Genomic DNA, 18,417 nt, shown 5'->3' on the forward strand with positions numbered 1-18,417 from the left:
CCCCTCTTTACTGATAATATGATCTTGTATCCTGAAGAGTCTAAAGACTCCACCAAAAAACTCTTAGGTTTGATAAATGAATTCAGTCAAGTAGCAGGATACAAAATTAACAAACAAAAATCAGTAGCATTTCTATATACTAGTAATGAGCTAGCTGAGAAAAAAAATCAAGAAGGCAATATCTACAAAAAATAATAATAAATAAAGTATCTAGGAATAAATTTAACCAAGGAGGTGAAATATCTCTACAAGAAAAACTGCAAAACACTGAAATAAATGGAAGAGAACACAGACAAATGGAAAAATATTCCATGCTTATGGATCAGAAGAATTAATATTGTTAAAATGACTATATTGTCCAAAGCAATCTATAGAATCAATGGAATCCCCATCAAAATACCAACACTATTCTTCACAGAATAAAAAAAAATCTTAAAATTCATATGGAACCAAAAAAAGAGCTCAAATAGCCGAGACAATCTTGAGCAAAAAGAAAAAAAAAAACAAAGCTGGAGGCATTACACTACTTGACTAGAAGACTATAGTAACCAAAATGGCATGGTATTGGTATAAAAATAGACACATAGGCCAACAGAATAAAATACAGAACCCAGAAATAAAGCCACATATCTAACAGCCAATTGATCTTTGACAAAGCCAACAAGAATCTATACCGGGGAAAGGACATCCTCTTCAATAAATGGTGCTGGGAAAATTGGTAACTGCATGTAGAAGAAAAAAAAACTGAACCCTGTCCTTCACTGTGAACAAAAATTAACTGAAAATGAATTAAATGCTCAAAAGTAAGACCCAAAATTATTTTTAAAAATTAGAAAAAAACCTAGGGGAAACTCTCCTGTACTTTCTTATAGGCAAAGAATTTGTGACTAAGACCTCAGAAGCACAGGCAACAACAAAACCAAAATAGACAAATGGGACTATAATAACTAAAAAGCCTCTGCACAGCAAAGGAAACAACCAACAAAGTGAAGAGACCACATGTTAAATGGAAGAAAATTTTGCAGACTGTTCACTTGACGGGACTCGTATCCAGAATATACAAGAAACTCAAACAACTCCTCAGGATTCTTAAAAAGATCCGGGAAACGTATATTTATTTCAACAGTGGCTCTGTTCCCTGTGCTGTGATGTGAACATGCACTTTTCTCTTCTCAGCCTTGGTTTCCTATCTTCCATGTACAGGAGTATTTACTGCCCTTCCTATCACCTTCAAATGACGGTAAAGCAAGACCGAACATTTTATCATGTGCTCTTCAGCCTCATTATAGATAAGATGGTGTGCATCATTTCAAAGGCCCAGACAAAATCTCGTTCACCTGCATAAACTCCTTCACTAAAAAATAAAGAGCAGCAATTTCTATTTAGAATCGTCATTCTCAACCAAGGCTCTGCATTAAATCACCCAAGGAACTTTTACAAACACCTAAACGTCTGTTCTAGTTTCCTTTTACTTCATAAATGATAATAGGCATGGCTTCTGTTGACTGAGGGTATACTTTATGCTGGGCGTTGGGTTACACTCTTTTTATACACTTCCACATTGGACTCTCACAACCAAGCCCCCTATTTTATAGAGGCCACAGCTGAGGCTCAGAGAGCTTAACAGCGGGAAGATGGCCCACACCCTGTGTGGAAAGGAGCTGGCTGGGAAATCGTCCTCCTGACAAATGACTGTTAGAGGAACACTAGTCATTAGAGAAACAGGAATATATGTCCTTCCTCCCTGGTCTGCCTTAGCCATAGACGGCATTCAAGGACTGGCTATCCTGGTCGTTACTTGGGACTCTGATATCTACTTGTTTCTGGAGAGTTGTTTCCTATAATTTATACCAGACTATCATGGACACATACAAAATGAATGCAGAGGCTTGATTTTCAATCAAATGGCTCTGGATTCACTTCCAGGAAGGAGTGGTACAGAATTGGTGTGACTGAGAGCACTCAAAGCCTCAAGTTTTTACACAGCAAAATACAACCGATTCATGACTGGGGCTCATGAAGCACACAAAAAACATCTGATAAAATACACATTTATTAGAAATTTTTCAGCAGCATAATTTCCAGTTGTTTAATCAAAGTACATTTCAAAGTAATTACAATCAGCACTCAAAATATGAGCAACAAATATTTTGAGAAGCCTGGAATAAAATAATCAGTAGTATATGTTTCATTCATCCATCCATCCATCCATCCATCCATTCATTCATTGTTTAACAAATGTGCAGTATTAGCACAGAGAGCCAGGAATGCTATTTGCTATGGGAAAGTGTATATTCCTGCCATGGTTCCTGTTGTGGAGACTATACCTGCCCACTATTTAAGAGAAGAGCTGGAAGCTGGGCACAGTGGCTCATGCCCATAATCCCAACTACTCAAGAGGCTGAGGTGGGAGGATCACTTGAGCCCAGGACTTCAAGATCAGCCTGGGCAACATAGCAAGGCCCCATCTCTTTAAAAAAGCAATAAAAATTAAAGAGAAGATCTGGACTGTACAGTACATTCTAATATAAATGTACACATTTAGTCAAAGGGCCTAGAAAAAGTTTAATAAGAATGGTTTCCCTTTCTATTCAGGTTCAACTTAGGAAATAAATAGTGACTATAATATTTTCATAGAAACAAAAACCCAGTTGAGGCTTTGCTTAACTGGTACTTTTTTTTTTTTTTTTTTGCACCTTATTTTATGAAGACACAGATTTGGTTTCAGAAATTTAGCTACTGAGCTCCAGCTACTAGGGTAGGTGACCACCTCGGATGTCAGGTGGGGGCAGAAATTGCTTCAGGATCCATCAAGCAGAAGAGCTCATTTAATTAACTACAAACTCAATGCAGGGCAGTGGCACTTAATGATATGGGATTTCCTCATATACATCACAAATAAAAATGTTGCCTTGGTAGCTAGTGAGAGAACACACATGAAACAGAGGGTTCTGGTTAGACAATGCCAACACGCAGAAGGGCCAAACTGAATTGCTTTTTCTACCTTCTGTATTATCTGAGGAGTCTACAGTCAAGTTCAGATGTCTATATAACACATAGTGGCCCTTATCAATATACCCATTAATCAAACTGACATGTAATATTGAACATTAAGTGCTAATGTGTAAAAACGGAGCCAAGAGTGGAGTCTGGATTCCTTTCCTAGATAATTTTATGGGAGATATGAGTGGTGCCTCTTCTTTAGACACGGCTAAAGGTCCCAAGTCAATTCCTTTTCTCATTGGATCACTTACTATCATGATCACCACCCAAATCAGCAGACACTTTTATTAGCAAATTCAGTAACAGGATAATCTTTCCAAAATTTACAAATATACAGTATATTTATAGTATTACCTTCAGACAACTTCAGTGCAAAGATATACATATAATACATTGTGATAATTATTTGTAAAAATATGAGATGGCATAAGTAAAAAAAAGACATACAGGATACTTTCAACTATAGGCAAACAGGGAAAAATATATTTTTCATAAAGTACTGAATGTTGACTTTTTTCATCTCTTTGTAAAAAATATATGTGCAAAAGTGTTTCTAATTATTCCTTAAATAGCTGGTATAGCTATACTTCAGAGTCTTCTTTAACAAGATTTGCGGTGTCTTTAAAAGTGTCTTCTGTTGCAGAATAGGTTGTTGGCATTGGGTCTGTTTTTGAAGGAGGCTTAGGCTTAGCAGGGGGAGAAGGTGATGGAGGTGGGGTCGCGGCAACACTTTCCTTCTGTTCGTTCTCCACCTAAGAACACAACGTAGCAGGAATCAGTCATTTATTCCCCCAAGGTAACCATACATGATTTTTCATAAAGAAGACTATTTGTGGCCGCTCTGCTCAGAATAAGTGTGTGTCCAATTTAACTGAACAAATAATTTCTAAGAAAGAATGTCTGTGCTAAGAAAAATTGTTAAAAATTACCTGGGCATAGATTGGATTTTCAAAGTTGGTAGTTTGTTTAGCCTTCCGTCTGAAGAGATTCCATTTTGTCACCTAAATGAAAAGGGGAAAACAAAACACTCTCAGTAATGGAATTATTTTGTGGGTTTCTTTTCCTCCTGTCTCAATTTAAAAATTTCTTCTTACTGAAGGATAAAGCAATTTGGGACTTAGGACCATATGATTGAGCCCATGTGGTAGATTTTCAGTTTCTCCTGTGGTCCCTGAGCAGTAACTGAAACACTCTCGGCTCCTTTCATCTAATGGTTTTAGATACTTCTTTAATTTCAAATTTATAATTTACAGAATCTGTGCCATAGTGTCTACAAGCAGAGCACCTGGCTACTTCAGTACAGAGAGAACACATAAAACAGACACATACAAGGTGCATCTGGAGAAAAAGAGATTTCTGGGGCTGCCTGAAAATTGGGCAGAGATAAATTATAACTCTTACTCTCTAAAATAATATTCTTTGTATCCCTTCTCCCTTCATCATTCCCTCCTGTATCATAATAATACTAATAACAAAAACATCTAACATTTGTTGAGTGCTTACTGTGTGGCAGGAATTACTCTAAGAGTTTCACCAGTTTCTGATGTTTTCTTAACAACTCCTAGAGGTAGGTACACTTATTGTCCTATAGTTGCTGAGTCACAGCAAGATTATACAACTAAACTGCAGGTAGAAGGGCAGGTAATGATTACTCAGGGGACCCAGAGGCCCACAAACTGGAGAACCCAAAGAGAATCACCCTGGACCATGGTGTGTGGCCCACGCTCTACTGAAAAGTTGCCTGTCCTGCTGACTGCCAGATAAAAACCCAGTGGAAGACAAGGGAACAGACAGCCTACTCCCAACAGAAGCTGAGGGAGCCCACGGGTTTTATGGGGTATCTCTTACTCTGTGAAAGCAAGGGACCAGGCTGTGGAGGAATGGGGAGCACAGAGCTACAGGAGAAGTAGAAGAGGTCTTCACTTTAACCCATATTCAAGTGAGTCCCTGCATTGTACATAGTGCCCCCAAGGGGAACATGAAGACATTCAGGTCAAAGCCCTGCCTCTGGGCGCTCACAGTTAAGTGGGGCAGGCCAAAGTCTCTTAGATGTCATTGCTTCAAAATGGAATGGCTAGCTTGGAGTTAAGCAATTACTAACAAGAGAAAAGGGATGGTGACTTTCATTTCTGCCTCCTTGGGAGACCTTATGCATATCAATGGAAAATACACTTTTGAAAAATAATAGAACTGAATCCCAGTTCATGGTTTTTGTTTTTTGTTTGTTTGCTTGAGATGAAGTCTCGTTCTGTTGCCCAGGCTGGAGTGCAACTGTGCGGTCTTGGCTCACTGCAACCTCTGCCTCCTGGGTTCAAGCGATTCCCCAGCCTCGGCCTCCCGAGTAGCTCAGGCATGTGCCACCACACCCAGCTAATTTTTGTATTTTTGGTAGAGACAGGGTTTCACTATGTTGTCCAGGCTGGTCTCAAACTCCTGACCTCATGATCTGCCTGCCTAAACCTCCCAAAGTGCTAGGATTACAGACGTGAGCCACCGCAGCCAGCCCATGTTTTTAATTGTTAGTCTTTCTACATATTTATGGATGAAAGATACATCTGTGAGACTCTAGCATGTTCAAATCAACCTAGGTGATCTCACCCAAGCGCCTCTACTGCTTTTAAGCCATGCTGGCTGTTTTCTCAGTGCCCAGGAGGCAAGAAATACAGTGAGATCCCTGGACAGGCCACGGCAGACAAATTTTACAGGGTCTCAGCCTCACTAATTAAAAAAGTAAGAGGAGGAACCAAGGGATTACAAAGGGGAAGAGAAAGGACAGATTCCAGTTGGTGACGATCTACGATCTGCTCTCCTTTGAAAGAGCCTGTCAGTATACATTTTGTTTCCGATAACAGACATGCAGGTCAGAGGTTACGGCCTCCACACCACATTCCCCTTCCAGCTCCAGCAGGGGAAAATCTCTATTTAGTGAAGAAGATCACTAGACTAGAGATGGACGGAGAAAAAATATTGAGAATACACATCTGGCGCTAGCTTGGGGTTGACTCAAACTTGGAGGACCAAATATATGACATTCAAACCTCCATGTGTCTGTGGAAAATTAATCTTCAAAATCTATTTCTAATACAGCTTAAAGAAAAAATGTTTAGTCCCTTGAAAAATGTGAAACTGAAAATTCCTTTCTAGACAATATTTGTGTATGTCTGTGTGTGTGTGTGAGACAGAGAGAGAGAGGACAGTGTGTGTGTGTGTGTGTGTGTGTGTGTGTGTGTGTGTGTGTGTGTGACATGAGAAGAAGGAATAAGGAAGGGAATTTGAGAAGGTATATAGAAACTTTGATATAGACTCTTCTCATTAGCATCAATTTAGTTCAAATTTTATTTTTATTTAAATAAGCAGCACAGGAACCAATGTTTAAGGTGATGAGACTGCCAAGTTATCCCGATATCAATGTTTACAGATTATAAAATTTGATAAATATTGTATCAAATGGTAAAATTTCTAACTACTCTTAGACTTTCATTTCTTTACATTACTTCACAAAATTGGTCATAGAATCTTTTTTTTTTTTTGAGACGGAGTTTCGCTCTTGTTACCCAGGCTGGAGTGCAATGGCGTGATCTCAGCTCACCGCAACCTCCGCCTCCTGGGTTCAGGCAATTCTCCTGCCTCAGCCTCCTGAGTAGCTGGGATTACAGGCATGCGCCACCATGCCCAGCTAATGTTTTTGTATTTTTTTAGTAGAGACGAGGTTTCACCATGTTGACCAGGATGGTCTCGATCTCTTGACCTCGTGATCCACCCACCTCAGCCTCCCAAAGTGCTGGGATTACAGGCTTGAGCCACCGCACCCAGCCAGTCATAGAATCTTAAAACAGAGACATTCCAGTTCCTAGTGGTTCTCAACTCAGAGTGTGTGCACATGTGTTGGGGGAAGGGAGGTGATTTCTGGAGTCACATTGAATTAAAGGAGACACTACTGTAATTTAGTGGACAAGGACCAGAAATACTGAAATTCCCTGCAGTGCATAGGGCAGTTTTGAAGCACAAAGAACTGTCCCACTCAATATGCCAATAGTGCCCCAGTGAGAAATACTGTATTATTGAGGACTTTAGCCCCAGAGGTAAAACGGTTTGTCCAGATTCAAACAGCTAGATCTGGGATAGCTTCATATGTGTTCATTGAAACTAATGATGCATTAATACAGAGTTTAATATCAAATATATTTATTGAATTTCTTTCTGCAGACCAAATAGTGTACCAATTGCAAAGGACCTGCAGGCATGTTTAAGAAGTTCCATCTAATGGCATTTTTTTTCTTTCAATCTCCAGTATTAAACACCATCGAGGGCAATAACATTAGTTAGATGATTGGTTGGACAATAATTAAAAAATGGATGGTGAATGGACAAAGAGTATGTAAATTAGTGCCATCTAGTGGTAAAGACTGTAATAGCAGGAGCGCGAAGACCAGCTTAAAGGAATAAAGATGCATGCAGAGAAATCATGGCACACAGAGAAGAATCTTTCATCTGTATCTTTGACACAAGGAAATCTTTATTCATACTGAGTCAGTTTCTCAACTTAAATGTCCCTGGTCTAAAGATACTGGATCCAGAAGTCAATTTGTTCTTTTTTGTGATGTGTTCTCCCATGTTACAAGAAACATTATTCCCAACTCAATATTAGAATGTAGCTTTATTTGGTGGCAAGTTTTTCAATCTACGATTTTTAAAAATATATATTTATTAACTGTCAATGGATCTTTGAGCCTGTCAGAGTCTCCCTTGTTTGCTTAAGGTTAATAACAACCCGGCCATCCCAAAGATCTTTCCAAATCCCACAATATTTCAGGAGTCAGCAACTGTTACCTGAGTTCCATCAGCATCTGGGGAAGTTGGCTTTGTCTCTGGAACTACCTCAGAAGGGTTTATGGGACTTCCATAATTCTTATTCTCCACATTGCCAGATACAGTCACCTGTGGACATATTAAAGGCCGTTACCCTATTTGGAAACAATTCAGTAGTAAATAAATTTGCTGTAGTTTTTACCAACTCTGGCTCTTTTCGCCATCTTGTTCTTCCACAGACATCATCAGGCACCATTTTGATTGCATGATGTAACCCAGTAAGTCAGGTCTAAACATTACTCCCACCACCCCAAAATTAAGAGCAGCAACCACTAAGACACCTCATACTGTAATCCTGGGAGACAAATAACATCCCTCACTGGTCACACTCTCACTTATTACTAGCAATTTCTACTATATTTTCTATACCTTCTTACTCCCACTGTTGACCAAATTTTTGGATAAAGAAACTCTGGTTATATACCGGAAGCCAAATCCTAGAAGAACAGCAAGAATAATTCTCCAACCTCACTGGTGAACTGAGAATCCTTTCTTTGGCTCTTCATAATTTCTTTGAATATTAATAAATCCTATCTTTGCAAATTAAAATTTCATAGAACTACTAAAAAGAGGTTGCATTTTTGAAAAGATGAGAATAATAAAATTAAAACTCTTCTACACATTTTTCTGTAAGATTCATATAATTGCAAGGTTCCCTTTGAAGACCAAATGACCATGAATATATAATAAACTACGAGGTGGACAATTCTCTCCTTTTCCTATATATTCACATCCATTACTTTGTTTATTCTCAAACTTGGATATGCATTTGTATACATGACCTCATTTTATTTTAGGTGAAGATGTCAAATAAAATGTCATATCCGTTTTAACATGTGATTAAAGTTTTCATATCTGTTTATTAAAGAATCAGGCAAAACACTTTCAAAATTTAAACATTTATGATCTTAAAATCACAAAATATTTGTAAAATAAACATTTCTAGCTTCCGTATTAAAATGTGCCATATCTCAAGTTCGAAAGGAGCATAGGTGTTAACAATGTCAGTTATTCATTGTCACTAAGGCCACAGTTGTTTTGACAAAAGAGACACATGTTCACAGTTGACAAGTGCTGGAAGCGGTGCTAGGGCTATCGATGCAGACCTTATAAAAAGTTATTCCCTTCACCTATATTCCTATCTCATCTCCCAGCTCTTCTTCTTTTTTTTTTTTTTTTTTGAGGCGGAGTTTCGCTCTTGATACCCAGGCTGGAGTGCAATGGCGCGATCTCGGCTCACCGCAACCTCCGCCTCCTGGGTTCAGGCAATTCTCCTGCCTCAGCCTCCTGAGTAGCTGGGATTACAGGCACGCGCCACCGTGCCCAGCTAATTTTTTGTATTAGTAGAGACGGGGTTTCACCATGTTGACCAGGATGGTCTCGATCTCTTGACCTCGTGATCCACCCGCCTCGGCCTCCCAAAGTGCTGGGATTACAGGCTTGAGCCACCGCGCCCGGCCCCAGCTCTTCTTCTTAAAGATGACTGAGCAATAAGGCTGCAGCAAGGAAATTTAGATATCTGTCCATCAACTCTAGAGACCTTTGTACTTTTGGGAAAAGTATCACAACAGCAAGCATAAGAGGTCCCTCTCCCTTTAATCCACCTCAAACCACAAACTTGTGATAGCAGCAAGAACCAGAGACTGGGCCCAGTCCTCCAATTCCTGTATAATGATCTGACAAGTCTCCACTCCTTCATTTCACAAGTATTTGTAGATAAGCTGTGGTGTTTCAGTCACTGTGTTTACCAGGCCCGCGAAGGGACTCAGACCTCATGCTCTGACACCCCTCAGAATGAAAGGCTCTTGGTCAGCAGCCCCGGCACAGCTGCCAAACCTCCACCAATATGCAATGGAACAGGATTCTAATTGTTTTCAGGTCTTATGTCCTTGGGTTGGTCCTGTTCCTGCAGATAGGGCAGCTGCGGCATGGACCACTCACTACGCTTCCATCCATTTGGAAGGAAGGTTAGGAGAATCCTAAGAAGACATGACTCAATAGATTAAGATCCAGTGACAGCAGTAACTGAAATGAAGGACTGCATGGTTTCTCACCTGCGCTGGCTGAACCACTTTCACAGCACTGTCTCTGGCTGCTGAGTACATTGGGTTTTCAAATATTATGGGCTGCTTCCCCATTTCCATGACAAAGTCTTCACTCTGATGGCAGACAGACAGAGAGATTACACCATACTAATCTAGATCACACACAAAAAAAGGTGCCTTCCTCACACCTGGAGGTATGCTTGGTGCTATGCCAAAGTTACCCACAAGAGAACTTGCAAAAAAAAAAAAAAAGAAAGTCAGCAAGACACAAGGCCTCCATATGGCAAATTTTTATGCAAAGTCACATGACATGCACTAATTTACCAACTCAAGGAAATGGAAACACTCTTCTTATATCTAAATTCTCTTAAATAATTCAATTGGGGATTGGGTCTATGCAAGAGAAAAGGATAATGGTGGAAGAAGAAAAGAAAAATGAGAAGAGAGGGAAAAGAAAAGAATGGGTAACATTACATTTTCAGGGAAGGAAAAAAATGAAAGATTTGAGGGAGAAACAAAATACTGAAAGTGGTTTCCCAACACTGATTACAGAGAGCCCCCTCGGTGCCACGACTGTGGCAGCCCCTCATAAAGTACTTCGTTTGGTCATCCCAGGAGGTATTATTGTACCCATTTTACAAATAGGGACAATGAAGGTCAGATATATCAGCTTCATGTCTATTGTCACGTACTTAGTAGGTGGCAGAGCCATGGTCTGAACCAAAGCCAACTCTAAAATCACTGTTTATTCCATCACTATACATTGGTGGGAAAATATATGACACTAAAAAAAATATAGTTCCCTACTCCTTTTATACATACAAAATGTCATCAAATTAAAACAAAATATCATGTCCTCCCCACCCATTGTTCCCCAAAAAACCAGGAAGCTCTTCAATATTCAAGTTAAACTTAAGACTGATCATGATTCCAGTTCAACAGTGTGGCTTAGAGCAGGGGTAAATTCCAATTTTATTACTAGTGTTTTTAGACACCTTTAGGCAACAAACCTAATTTGTTTCAGCAACAATGTTTCCTAACTTGGTTTGTGTAGTGCAGACTTTATTCTGAGAGGCCTACTACTGTATTTCAGTCTTCTCTGGATAAATTTTATTCTTTGTAAAAGGTGTTTATTCTATAAATGACAACCTTCGAGTAATCATTTTGAAATCATACTCACCATTGCCATTGATCTGTCAATAGCAGTCTCAGGTCCAAAATCAGATACTCCAATATCCATGTTAAGATCTGCCCCTGATCTGAAGGTCACCCCATTTCCATTTTCAGAGGGCTTGACAAGACTGCTTAAGCTGGAAACAATTATCCAAAAAGTGTCTTGTTATTTAAAACAACAACAAGAACAAAAACAACAAACAACCTTTCACAACAGTCCCCTTTCTTCCACACTGCTGACTCTTCCTTAAATGTAATGCTCAATTCCCACTCTAAATTTACACTGTCAAATATGGTAGTAAGTTCCCTTAGCTACCTGGAAACGTTAAAGCACATTCCTGAACCCTGAGATCTAAAAGAAAAAGGGTGCAGCACACACCAGGATAAAGCCTGGGCATCACGCAGCTGCCTTTTCACTCCCCTCTGACCTGCACCCCTACCAATAGGTACAACCATTTGGACTACAAAACACAGCTTGTCACCACTCAGGCTTTAGAGAAGCAGTTAGTTAAGAAGTCGTGATTTGAAGTGACTGCCTGACATCCTCACTACTTTTCGTTTCTGCAGAATAGGCGAACCGCGTATTGTGCTTTTTTAACTGAAAAAGAAAACTAAGTCCTTCACATGGCTTCCTATGAATTTCTTAGGCTTCAAACATCAGTGTTCCCCATAATGGAACTGACCTTGGCAGCTTGGGCAGAGCAGGCAAAAGGGAGCCGGTTCTCCTATAGTGGAAGAATCCTGCAATTGCCAGAGCTCCAATTACGATGATCAAGAGGACTGCCAACAGCACAGCGACTGCGGCTATGAAGAGAGCAGAGAGCACATCAACACACGGAAGCCCACAATCCTGGCAGAAACTGGGGGCTAGAACCACTCTTTTAAAGACTGTGTTTAAGACCTAACACCATAAAAACCCTAGAAGAAAACCTAGGCAAAACCATTCAGGACATAGGCGTAGGCAAGGACTTCATGACCAAAACACCAAAAGCATTGGTAACAAAAGCCAAAATAGACAAATGGGACCTAATCAAACTCCACAGCTTCTGCACGGTGAAAGAAACAGTCAATAGAGTGAATCGGCAACCAACAGAATGGGAAAAAATTTTTGCAGCCTACCCATCTGACAAAGGGCTGATATCCAGAATTTACAACGAACTAAAACAGATTTACAAGAAAAAAACAAGCCCATTCAAAAGTGGGTGAAGGATATGAACAGATACTTTACAAAAGAAGACATACATGAGGCCAACAAGCATATGAAAAAATGCTCATCATCACTGGTCATTAGAGAAATGCAAATCAAAACTACATTGAGATACCATCTCACTCCAGTTAGAACGGCGATCATTAAAAAATTCTGGAGACAACAGATGCTGGAGAGGATGTGGAGAAAAAGGAACACTTTTACACTATTGATGGGAGTGTAAATTAGTTCAACCATTGTGGAAGACAGTGTGGTGATTCCTCAAGGACCTAGAAATAGAAATTCCATTTGACCCAGCAATCCCATTACTGGGCATATATCCAAAGGATTATAAATCGTTCTACTATAAGGACACATGCACACGAATGTTCATTGCAGCAGTTTACAATAGCAAAGACCTGGAACCAACCCAAATGCCCATTGATGATAGACTGGACAGGAAAAGTGGCACATATACACCATGGAATATTATGCAGCCATTAAAAACGATGAGTTCGTGTCCTTTATCGGGACATGGATGAACCTGGAGACCATCATTCTCAGCAAACTGACACAAGAACACAAATTCAAACTTCGCATGTTCTCACTCATAGGCAGGTGTTGAACAATGGGAACACATAGACACAGGGAGGGGAGCACTACACACTGGGGTCTGTTGTGGGGGAGTGGGGGGGGACAGCGGGGAGTGGGGAGTTGGGGAGAGATAGCATGGGGAGAAATGCCAGATATAGGTGAAGGGGAGGAAGGCAGCAAATCACACTGCCACGTATGCACCTATGCAACAATCTTGCATATTTTTCACATGTACCCCAAAACCTAAAATGCAATAAAAAAATAAAAATAAATAAATAAATAAAGACTGTGTTAAGTAGAAAAGCTGTGACAGCGTTCAGTTTAGGGGCCATGAGTATTTACAGGTTGCCCGCATTTTTTTTTTTTTTTTTTTTGAGACCAAGTCTCACTGTGTCGCCCAGGCTGGAGTGCAGTGGTGTGATCTCGGCTCACTGCAACTTCTGCCTCCTGGGTTCAAGCAATTCTCCTGCCTCAGCCTCCCAAGCAACTGGGACTACAGGCGCTCGCCACCACACCCAGCTAATTTTTTGTAATTTAGTAGAGACAGGGTTTCACCATGTTGCCCAGGCTGGTCTCAAACTCCCAAGCTCAGGCAATCCACCCGGCTTAGCCTCCCAAAGTGCTGAGATTACAAGCGTGAGCCACCGCGCCCGGCTGCTCACATTCTTAAAACTTACTTGTTCCTGGAGAGATGCCTTTTGAAAATGCCATTTCACAATATTTTCCGGTGTAGCCGTTAGGACACCTGAAAGGAAAAAGAAAATCATTCACTAGCTGTTAGTTCTTGGACTTCTAGTGCAGTTTTCTGAGCACATCCTGGGGTAGAGAGAGCTTTACATAAATTACATGTTGAACAGACAGGTATCCTGCATGACTTTTGTTTATTCTGCCAAGAGAAAAGCAGACAGAACAGTGCTCTGGTTTTAGAAATTCACTTTTAATGGAGTAGCTGTGGCACCTACGGGGTCAGTCTCATCACCAAAACCCATTGGTGTCTTCTCTAATCTATGCAATGCTTCCTTGGGGAGTAAAAATGGAAACCATGCTTATGTTTTTTCTTTTATGTGCTTTCATTAAATGCTTTTTAAAGACATCTATTTATCTTGCCCCATGTTAGAGCTTTCTCAACACAGTCATCTTCTTTCCGAATCTTTCTCCCAGTCTTTCTGCTCATCGTGACACCTTGTACTAACGCAGTACTGCAAACAGCTCTTCTCCCACAGTCCTCTTGGTATTAACAATTCCAGTGAGTAGGAAAATGCTGCTGCCAATTCTCTAACTCCTTGCTCCCCAAAGTATGGTCCAAGACCCCATAGCCTCACCCAGACCTTGTTAGAAATGCAGAATCTCTGTGCATGAGAATGGGCCCTTGAATCAGATCTCCACGGGATTCTCATGCACATTCTAGTTAAAGAAGCACTGCCTCAGTTCTCTGTGGACTCCCTCAAGGGAAGGAGAGCTGGTTAAAATATAAGAATTAGTAAACTGGTGAGGCTCCTGTATTTGTTTTCCCAGCTACTTAAAGGTCTCAAATTCCCCTAGAAGAGGCGAGGCCTATGGCTGGGACCTCTACATTCAGACTTACTTGCATTTGGGGAGGTCAGTCTCATCAAAATAGCAATTTCCTCCGTGCATGCACCTGCACGGTGGGGGCAGGTTGATAGGCAGTTCGATAGCTGCAGGAAGGGAAAGCCATGCACGTGTTAGTCAGCTGTACTCAGCAGAGTGCCCACACCATGCAAACTTGCCCGGGTTAGGGGTGGGAGGAGGGGCGGGCCAGCCAATTAGTCTCCCTGTCAAAGCTTACCTTCCCCCTAAGTCCAGTGAATTTCCTTAAAATCTTAGAGAGTAACATACATTTAGTGGAAAGAGAGGGAGCAGTTTATAGAATTTTTCCCAAAAAAACCATGGAGAAGTACTAGACTCTGGAGCATATATTAATAGTTACAAAGAGCGTAGTGGTAAAATGATCTCTTAAGATGTTCACATTATCATTTGAAGTTTTCAGAATTCTCCTCCATGAACCCAGTTAAAATCAAGAGTTTAATGTAGGCCCACCTTGAAACTTGCACTAAAGGCCCCAAAACATCAGTAATTGATCAGTCAACAGGCAGTTACATAGTACAGATATACAGATACTTGATAGTCAGCTAGCTAGAGAGCTCCTGAATTTTCAAGTCCTCCCAAACTGCCCTGATTCCAGGTCCCTGCTCCCAGCTCAGCCCATAAATACTCCTAGGATGTACCTGATGGGTGATTAGTGCTTCAGTGTCTTATATGTTGAAGATGCTTAATAAGTATAGATCACATGTGTATATTATTTAAAGAGTCTGGATACCCGCCTGGCTCAGACCTTCAATATGAGTCTCCACTCAGTGTTCACTGTATTAGGCCTTCCCTGAACACTATCTAAAGGGGGGAAACCCACCCACCCCATCCTCATCCCTCTTCCCCTGCCTTCATTTTCTCCATAGTACCACCTGACCTACTGTATATTTATTGACTTCTCTATTTATTGTCCTATTAGAAAGTAAACTCAATGAACACAGGGGTTTGTCTGTTTTGTTCACTTGTTACATCCAGCACTTAGAACAGTGCCTGGCACACAGTTGGCACTCAAGAACTCTTACTGAACTAATTGCTTAATTAATTATTATACCAAACTGAGGCCCTATATGGAATGACTGCCATCACTCATGTTCTTACTTCGGTTAATGTTCTTTAAAACAAGAATCTTAATATCATTCACTCAGCGAAAAATTTAAATGAATAAAGTAGTAGATGAGGTGACAACCTGGGCCACACTGCTCCTACGTTGTGAAGTTGCAATGAGTGGCAAAATGATCTATCCGCAGCATACAGCACATCTCAAAGCTTGAAATTGTCATTTTGTTCCAAATATTGCTCGAAATATTGGAGTCCTTCCAATATTTCACCAGTAACATTGGGATGAGTGCAAGAGTAGGGGAAGAGGGCAGACAAGAAGCAGTTTTTTCTCCCTGGATTCATTCCCTAAACCTGCCAACTTTTCAGCCTGTTTAGGATGAGTCAAAGGGCGGTTCCTGGTCCAACTGCCTGCTCCCCCTGGTGGTAGAAGGTGGTTAAGCGTTTTTATTTCCCCATCAGCTAAAACTGGGGTAGGCCCCAAGGATGTGAGCCATAAAATGGGCCACTAGTGAATTGCAGGATGACTTTTTCACAGGCTTTTTCCAGCACAGGATGCTAGTTAGGGACACTAGTTAGTCCCCCCAGATTATTAACTCCTTAACTTAAAAAAGTCATTGAAAAGACGTCTTGCCAAGAATAGTTCATCCACAGCATTTGGGACAAGAATTAAACCAGTTTCCTCATGCTGGTCTTCAGCTCCTGATAATATAAAGCACTTTTCAAAAGGGGGTCCTTTTTCAGTTGTCAAAACTGAACATGGTTCTCTACCCTGAGGAACTCCAGTTAAGGTTGAGTGGATTCTGGGGCAATGGGAATCCAGACGGAGGTAGAGGGCCTATAAAAACTCACCCTTCAAAATGTCTTTACAAAACAACACAGCAATAGATTTAGGGACACTGGATCTCTATTTCTGCAGAGCTTAGCAAATAATTCTCAGAAGTCACTGGAACATGGTTCTGCTTGCCCCCTAAGTCCCTCTCAGCTCTGTTCATGCCTCCCACATCCCTCATCCCTCCTCCCTGCCATCCCCACCTGCTGCAAAGGACCCAGTACACGGAGATTCTTCAGGCTCCTGAAGACAGCAGAGGAGTGCTCCCAGGCCCCCGTGGCTGTTCAGGCAGTGCCCTACCTGCGTCACACTCAGTGTTGCTCCCCTCTATAAAGCTGGAGCCTTGGGGACAGGCACAGCTGTATCCTCCAGGTCTCAGAAGGCAGAGGTGGCTGCAGATCTGTTTGCAAGGGTTGGGCACTGGAAAATGGGTAAGACAGCAGTTAGGTCCTGATAGAATGAATAACCTGACTGTGGACACACCCAGCAACTGGATGTGGCTCTGCCAGGTGACAGCAGAGCCTAGGCAGCATCCCAGTACCTCTAGTCCAGTGCCACCTGGCTACTCACCCTCATTTACACTATCCTCTCTGCCACCCCACTGCAGTGGCATAGTCCCTTCCCGGGCCCTCCTGCCAATTTCTGTACCATTCACATTTTCTGTTGTCATCACTTATCTTCTCTGCTGCCCTGGGAGGTTTGGAAGGTATCTGGTTCACTGCCTAACCTCAAAATCTGCTCAGTGCTAAACAACTTGAGATGGTTCAAAAGACCAGTGAGATCCACATGTTATATCAAGATTTATCACTACCCAAATCTGGATAGATCATAACGATGGTCTACCCAAAGCACACTGGATGTGATTTCCACCCCAACTCTCCAAGGAGAACTTTCTCTGGGCTTTAGTTACCTTAATTGTAAGAAAAGGGAATTTAGAGCAATGATTCCTCAGAATTGCCTGGGAGCTATTCAAAACTATTGATGCCCATTCCGAGATTCAGATTTAAATTCATCTGGAATAGAGCTCAAGTACTACCATTAAAAGGTCCCCAGGTAAGTTTAGAATCTTCTGAATTCTACCTTAGCATGTATTATGATTTATCCAGCAGTTGTACTAGAGTAGATAACCTTTACATTCCTTCTCAGACTAACACTCTGTGATCCCGATTGATCGTCATTCAAGATGTAACCATAGACAAAGCATGGCTATAAAATAATAAGACATCTTCCAAAAGCCTGTCAAAATCTGTCCCATTACTGTGTCATCTGCCCTCCAGAGAGGAGCTTTTCAAACTTGAGTTGTGATACCAGTCACCTGGGGAATCTTGCTAAAATGCAGATTTGGATTCAGAAGGTCTGGGTGGGCCTGAGAGACTGCATTTCTGACTAGCTCCCACAGGATCCCAAGGCTATTGGCCCATGGCCTACACTCTGACTAGCAAGGAACTGGAGCAGTGGTTCTCAAAATGTGGTCACTGAACCAGCAGCATCAGCGTCACTGGAGAGCTTGTTAGGAATGCAAAGTCTTAGGCCACCTCAGCCATATTGCATGTGAAGTCCGACAGGTGGGGCCCAGGAATCTATGTTTAACAAGCTCTCCAGATAATTCTGAGGCATGCTCAAATTTCACAACTCTGAAATTCAAACAAGGCGCTAACCTAGCACAGCTGGGCTGGCACTGAACTTCCCCACCCCAATCCCTCCCCTGCTCCACCAGCACTTTCCAAAAGGGCCGCCTTTCCCTGAACATCCACTGGCTGAGATGCTTTTCCTTCAGGGCCAGCCTCCAGACCTTCCTCTGCCTTCTCCTCAGGGTCCAGAGGCGGTGTGGGGGTTGCGGGGGGGCTTGCCTTTCCAGGTGTACTGTGCCTTCCTCTCCTACCTTTAACATTGCCAGATGTGAGAGCTGCAAAGGTACTTAGGACACAAGAGCCATTATTTTGGTCAGGTCTAGAGTGTTGCTGGAGTGTTTTGGAGACAGGCAATACTACTTCCAAAACAAGGGAGCCACGCCCCAGAAAAGGCATTTGTCACCCCTGTCGTCTCATGCG

At 41.6% G+C, this 18,417-nt stretch overlaps 1 protein-coding gene across 1 annotated transcript in view; it reads right to left on the reverse strand.

Annotated features, from left to right (window-relative positions):
* Positions 1–2,035: 2,035 nt before the first annotated feature.
* LRP2 (LDL receptor related protein 2) overlaps positions 2,036–18,417 on the reverse strand; it is a 224,482-nt gene continuing 208,100 nt past the window's right edge. Inside the window, exons 71-79 of the mRNA XM_064373346.1 lie at positions 16,667–16,786; positions 14,456–14,546; positions 13,548–13,615; positions 11,774–11,894; positions 11,098–11,227; positions 9,927–10,031; positions 7,834–7,941; positions 3,933–4,004; positions 2,036–3,755 (exon numbers count right to left, since the gene is read on the reverse strand). Of these exons, the coding sequence (XP_064229416.1) occupies positions 3,585–3,755; positions 3,933–4,004; positions 7,834–7,941; positions 9,927–10,031; positions 11,098–11,227; positions 11,774–11,894; positions 13,548–13,615; positions 14,456–14,546; positions 16,667–16,786 (986 nt within the window). The 3' untranslated portion in view covers positions 2,036–3,584. The remainder of the gene's footprint in view (positions 3,756–3,932; positions 4,005–7,833; positions 7,942–9,926; positions 10,032–11,097; positions 11,228–11,773; positions 11,895–13,547; positions 13,616–14,455; positions 14,547–16,666; positions 16,787–18,417) is intronic.

This window comes from Aotus nancymaae, unplaced genomic scaffold, assembly GCF_030222135.1.
Source record: "Aotus nancymaae isolate 86718 unplaced genomic scaffold, 86718_ANA_hifiasm-v0.15.2.pri h1tg000008l, whole genome shotgun sequence".
In the NCBI taxonomy this organism is placed as follows: domain Eukaryota; kingdom Metazoa; phylum Chordata; class Mammalia; order Primates; family Aotidae; genus Aotus; species Aotus nancymaae.